General features: G+C 36.9%; 1 protein-coding gene across 1 annotated transcript; it reads left to right on the top strand.

The window, feature by feature from the left end:
- The first annotated feature begins 294 nt into the window (after nt 1-294).
- Nucleotides 295-2,059, top strand: LOC108222126 (protein SHI RELATED SEQUENCE 1). Its single transcript, XM_017396031.2, has 2 exons — nt 295-1,365; nt 1,505-2,059. Exons 1-2 carry the CDS (start codon nt 720-722, stop codon nt 1,855-1,857), a joined length of 999 nt encoding a protein of 332 aa, XP_017251520.1. The 5' UTR covers nt 295-719; the 3' UTR covers nt 1,858-2,059.
- Nucleotides 2,060-7,084: the final 5,025 nt, after the last annotated feature.

The following is a 7,084-nucleotide window of genomic DNA, read 5'->3' as shown; positions in this document are numbered from 1 at the left end:
ATTATAGGTAGTGAGTTAGTAGTGTATAAGGATGTACGTGAAGATTTATTGTTATTTGAATATGAAAATTGTCAGAAGGAAAAAATGGAAAGAAGAAAGAAAAAGTAGAGCGTGTTTTCCGGTGCACGGACAAATAAGCAAAAGCTGTAGCAACGCCACGTAACAACGGAAGTGACCGTCTGATTGACATGCAACGGCTGTGATACGTTTCTAGTTGATGAGAAATTACCCACAACTGTAGAACAAGTGGTGAGTGAATGTGTATGAGTGTGCGTGTGTGTGAGAGAGAATATCACACACATTTCATCTCTGCTGCAACCAGCTGTTGGGGAGAGAGACACAGAAGAATATAGATTAAACTATTCATATATCTTTGTACTATGGGGATTGTCTTAAATTGAGGTTGCAGAGCAGGGTGCAGCAGGATCCATGGCGGCGTTTGCAGTGCAGTCACTTTAATGCTCGAACAAATTCGAGAAAATCAAGCAAAATAAAGTCCTCTCCTCCAGTAAGCAAAAGCTAGAGATATTAATTGTTACATAGTGATATGCATCTTCCTCATGTCCTTGCCCTACCCAAAACAAAATATTCAAATTATTTAACAAATCTTGAATATTGTCCCTGAAAAGCTGCGAAAAATAAAAAATCCCAAAAATAGCAAATTCCCATTTATTAAATCTCCAGATCCAAGCTACCCTTATGGATTCTTTGTTAGGAAAATGTCTGGATTTTTCACACTAGCTGGGGCTGGGAGAGACCAGGAGCAAGAAGATCAGAATAACCATAACAGCAGCAACAACAACAACAGCTTATTTCTGTTTCGAAACGACGAGATCTACGACAAGAATTTCGAGCTATGGCAACAATCCTATCAGCTGAATCACCAGCCAAAACAACCTCATCAGCTCCAGCAACATGTGGATCTTTCACTTTTGGGATCTTCTAATAGGCTGGATGAACAAAGTTTAGTGTATAATAGTAGTGATAGGGCTAATAACGGTAATAATAATAATAATAATAGAGCATCAGGGTTTGGTATGATGAGGCCATATGGAGGAGGGAGTAGCAGCAGTGGCAGTGGTACTATAAGTTGCCAAGATTGTGGCAACCAAGCGAAGAAGGATTGTATATACATGAGATGCAGGACTTGTTGCAAGAGCCAAGGGTTTCAGTGTCAAACACATGTTAAGAGCACTTGGGTTCCTGCTGCGAAACGCCGAGAGAGACAGCAGGTGAACATTCTTGGCTCTTCCCCTAATTCATTACAGTTGCAGGACCAGCAGCACCAGAATCAGCAGCTGAGTTTGATGCGAGGAGAGGCTCCCAAGAGGCCGAGGGAAAATCCTCTGGCCTCCCACCCATCAGGTAAATTTCAGTGCTTAGCATGTGCTTATGGGCAGACCATAGAAAAACCGATACTGTATTGCTTAAATAATGGATTTGGTTTGTTTGGCAAGTTTATGTGCCCTAATTAAGTAAATATGACCTTGTGTCCAATTTTTAGGGTTACAAGTGAATGCCTTTCCGGCTGAGGTGAATTCTCCGGCAGTGTTTCGCTGCGTGAGAGTGAGCTCCGTCGACGAGACGGATGAGCAGTTTGCTTATCACACAGCCGTGAACATAGGAGGCCATGTCTTCAAAGGCCTTCTGTATGATCAAGGTCCACAGAGTAGCACCCACTATGGTATTGCAAGCGAGAGCTTCCCCGGTGCTCAACAGCCACTTAACCTAATAGCATCCACCGGAGCCGCCACAGCCAGCAACAATCCACCAGCTTGGACTAATGACTCCTCCGTTTATCCAACTCCACTCAATGCTTTCATGGCCGGTACACAATTTTTCCCCCCACCAAGATAATAAGTAGTAACCTTTCTCTCTATATTTTGTTCTAACAACATTTTCATTTGTGATCTCTCGGAGTTGTAAAATGCATTATATGACTTGTTTTCATTCCTTGTGATGATGATGTTGTAGTATTAGCTAGGTAGAGGCTCTACCTAGAGAACAATGGAAGATTTGAATATTGTTATTCGATTTTGAATTAAAATATTTGTTTGATTATACATGAATGTTGGTCTTTCAACACCCTAGCCATATTTGTTAAATATGTGATGGTATCGAGGAGTCTTTTATTGTGCTTTTCCTAAAGAGAGTTGTATGCTACATTTGGATATGTGCTTTATATTAAGTTGGGTACGAGTAATTAGCGAGTAGTTGTCTTCATTGATTCACCATTATTTATGGAGCTCAGTTCTGATGGATTCGATTTGATCTTCAATCCGACTTTATGAGTTGGTTTTTCAACTCAATGCTGCTTTTTCCCCTTCACCCGTTTAGTTGCCGGACATTTATGTGATTAGATTGCTGGCTTTCGTGTTTTGAATATCGTACCAGGTTGATTATACTTGTGTAATTTAGGGGTTCCGGAAGTTCTTTTGATCAAGCTTTTCGTGCAATACCAATAAGTACTAAAGTTTTGGACTTCTAAGTTGAAATATAGGATAAGATTGTTCATTTGGGATATTTTTCTCATATCTTAAACTTTAAAGTTTTAGATGGATTGGATCTGAACATAATATTAGAGCTTTGATTTGGCGGATGTTTGAAGTTCGACTCTCCGTTACTCCCACTATTTTTATGATTTAATATGGATACGAAGGCTCGAGTAGCATAAGATTATATATATATGTTCCGGTGAAACGAGCTAATTAATGGTCTAAAAATTCAAAGAGATCTATTTTGAAATATAAGTCGTTAATTTGATTTTTTGACACATGCACTTCTAATTTCTTTGACTGTATAGTAAAAATCATTATTTTTATTTTCCTTTTTGAAATAAAAATATATGATTAATATTATAATTCTAGAAAAGAAAATTTTAAAAATAACAATTTTAACTAAGCGGTCAAAAGACTTAGAAGTGGGTGTAAAAAAGTGAGCGACCTATATTTCAAAACGGAGAGAGTAGTTAGCATGATTTCAGTTACAATACTGCAGATCAACACTCCGGTAATCAAAAAATCAACAAAATCTATTAGCTAGTATGATTTCAGTTACAATACTGCAGATTAACACTTGCGGTAATCAAAATTTTACAAGCTAATCTGCTAAATATACATAGATAATCAGAAATTGAGGTTCACGGCAAATCGTATATTATATATTTTGGGACAATCTTGCTGGTTGGGGCCTCCATATGTTTTTTTTATAATCGTACAGCAGAGTTTTAAACTTGTATGCATAAACTGATAAATGTACAGTATGTGCACCGAGACATTCATATCAGGGAATATCTTTGGCTTTCGCTTGATGTGAGTATTAATTAAAGATTAGACTTACTCCGTATATTTCTCCCTCGGAAAAAATGTCAATGAAGTGGACCTGCATGGATGTGACAATGGAAAAAAGGAAAGCAGATGAACTGGCTGTAAATTTTTATTGCTTCTGCAAGGATATAAATGTACATGTGATGTGATGATGGGAGTATTATAAACAGAGAGTTGCGTTTGTGAATTGTGTGTGTGGACATTAAGATACAACAGTGATGAGTTAATTATGTACTCCATATATAGGGTAAGGTCCATACACCCCATCCATAGATTAGATATCATAAGATAAAGGTGTTCATAGTCTCATAGATATATATATGTGGTGGTAACTTTTATAGGCTACTATAATCACTAGATTTGGTGCATGTGAACGAAGAACAACTTGATATAAATTCTTTCCCTAGTTTTAAAGGTTTCTCGTGGACAATAGCATCTTCAACGGCGGGTTGGATATAATTGTTCGCTAAATTAAATTGAGTAGTGCTAAATGCATATAAAAAAATTGTACATAATGTAATGTGGAATGTTTTAATCGAGGTTCTTGATGTGAATACATGCACATTTCAATTAAAACCCATCACATGTCATTATGTACAAAAAAAATAAAATGATTTGATTAGTTATTTTATGAGTCAACTAGCGGTTTGACCTTATTTTCTTTCTGGTTCGGCTCGTATTTGTCCGCGAATAGGCTCGTATTCGGCCCGTTAGTTAACGAGTTCGAGCTCGAACACAATTTTTGTTCGATAAAAAAGCTCGGCTCGGCTCGTCAGAAAAAAAAATTGAAGCTCGACTCAGCGCGATCAAAACTCTCGGCTCGGTTCGTGAACAGCCCTACTAATTAGAGTGACCAATTGGGAAATACATGAAATTTCACTGCAGGATATATAGTGAGTTGAAATCTGGTCGCTCATATAGAGTTCATATAGTACCGAGCTGTATATGTTCAAATTTAGTTGTCCCTCTTACCATTTGATTGCTGAAACAAAGCACCAAAATACGTTAACAGCTGGCAGAAAAGAGCCTTGGACGAGAAGTTCTTACCATTACAAGTCGAAAGTGCATGCAGTATATTCAAAATTTAAGCCATAGAGTATAAGCTATAGGTTACTGAACAAATTGTGACCGTACCTGAATAAACTTAATTAATTAATTACCAGCCTGTTAGATAGAAGTCGTGCTTATTTATTTTTTATTTTTTTTTGTTTTTATGTTATATAAAACATGGAGCTGTTAAAGTAGAGAGTGTCTGCAACGAGAGTTGATGTAGCAACGAGAGGGGCTTGGGAATCTAGCTTTGGTTTGTTTATATGTTGCTTAACCCAGCTGCTGTGAATTGTGATAGTTCATGCATTGTTGTGCTCAGTTGTGGTCCAGTTTCAGCTTTCTTATGCAATTATTCTTTTCTTCGATCCCCATGAGGCCTCTCTCATTCTCTGTATTTTACCTAGGTACGTATTTCAATTATTTGATTTAGAGATTTCTGACATGCATTACTGAACTCTAGATCTCTAAAGTTCTTAACTTACTTATTTTTTCCTATCGCTGGAAATATTGAGTACGATCTACCGAATAGCTATGGCTCAAAACTCAAATTAAGTGGTGATACAACGTAAGCAAATTTAAATACCACCTTACTCGTATTTAGCTGGATACTCACAAGTCACAACACTCATTTGATTAATAAGGGATCACATAAGTCCAAACTGGCAATCTAGCATATATAAGGATCAAAGAAGCCCTATTATGACCACAGAGTTAACGAATTACATTAACTTTGAAAATTTTCAGATGTTACCTAGCTATCATAAGTATTAGTACAATAATAGAACATATTCATCTCTAAATAAATAAAGAAATATTTTATAATAATTTTTTGGATATAAATGTTAAAGAGGTATTTCATATTCATTATCGAAAAAAAAGAGAGCTTATTTCTGAAAAATAAGTTTGTAAACGGCCCCTTATAGTCTGTCCATATGTATTTGCTGATAAAATAAGCGTTTGTTTGCTCGAAATCAAGCAATTAATATAAAACAAATATTTTTAGATTCTAAATCATGCAATTAATAACTGTAAAATGTAAAAGCAATGCTAAGTAGCACAATTCTACGTTTATATAGTGTTATGTCCAAATATTGGCTTCGCTATCATCTACTATAATCTCACCTCGACAACTCCTAAATGAGGAAATACACATCTCGCAATTTAAGCAGATCTTGTGTGAGAATAATCCTCGCCCAATCACATCTGCCAGAATGTTCAGCACTCAGCTAACTAGTCTGTATTCTTGAACTCGCCCTTTAATGACCCTCCTCTGATATCTTCTGGTTATACAAGAAAACACATTGCTAGTTGATGCATGCGCATCAGCCTTGACTAAAGATGAACCTTGCGCATGATGGCTTTCCAAGTCAACCTTGCCCTTTGACCAAGAGGTTCTATTAAAATTTTGCTGGAAGCTCCTAAAACGATTTAGATCATACTCCTTATGTCCATCTCATTTTTTTACGGTTACTATTTTGGGATGTCCCTCTCAATTCTTTACGTTACTAGTAAGTTTTTCTCATCATTACACCCAATATCTTCCCCTACTATCTCATATTTAACAATAACAACTACTATTACACCCACTACTTTCCTCCACTATCTCAAATCTATTATTAAATATTGGTAAGTCCCACCACTTTACCCACTTTCATCTAACTTTACTAATTTTTTATACATTGTCTTAGTCTCTGTGTCCCCCTCCAATGTAAACAATTGAGGGGGACGGAGGGAGTAGTAAACACTACAAGATACTAAGAGCATCTCCAGTGGTTGGCACCGTTTAAGGGGTGCCAATTTTGACACATAACTCAAAATATTATTTTTTATATTCACACTCTTCCAAATCATTTTTAGCACCCTTATTTCAAATTACACTCCAATGGTTGGCACTCCAAGATGCCAACTTTGTTAATAGAGAAATAATATTTTATGTATTATTGGGACCACACATCTATATTTTATATATTATTGGGACCACAAATGAAGTTGGCACCCTACTTTATGGGTTGCCAACTTTTGGCACCCCAAAGCCAACTCACTTGGCACCCCAGTAGCACTCCAACATCTCCAATGGGGGTGCCAACGAGAGTGCCGGTCCATGTCATGCCACATGGCATTGGCACCCCTCTTGGCACTTCCCATTGGAGATGCTCTAATGATGAACTTCGTATGATGGCTCTCCAAGTCAACCTCGCCCTTTGGCCAAGAAGCTCTATTAAAATTCCACTGGAAGCTCCCAGAAATAATTTAGATCATAATAAAAAAACTACTAGATAGCATTCAGATGATGATAAACTACTAGAAACGTGGCTGATTTTCTGCATCTTAAGCCCACGGTCCATTAAAACTACATTGGATTTGGATCTCCTATAAATAGGAGATTTCTGCATTTTAAGCCCACGGCCCATTAAAATTACACTGGACTTGGATCTCTTGTAAATAGGAGATATGCAGGCTGGACTTAGATCTCTTGTAAATAGGAGATATGCAAGCCGTTTATCTTTTTTTTTTTTGCTAAATAAATTTTTTATAAGAAAACAGGGAGAAACAAGATCTAGGGGCATACCCCACGGAAAGGACTTGATACAAGCATCAAAGTCAAAGAAAAGATAGGAAAACAGCTAAACAACAAGTACTAAAATAAGACTAGCTAGGAACAATACGTAAACTACATAAACTACAACTGAAGCTGAGCATAAGGCAAA

The sequence above is a fragment of the Daucus carota genome, chromosome 5 (genome assembly GCF_001625215.2).
Source record: "Daucus carota subsp. sativus chromosome 5, DH1 v3.0, whole genome shotgun sequence".
In the NCBI taxonomy this organism is placed as follows: Eukaryota; Viridiplantae; Streptophyta; class Magnoliopsida; order Apiales; family Apiaceae; genus Daucus; species Daucus carota.
This window is presented reverse-complemented; position numbering and strand designations above follow the sequence as displayed.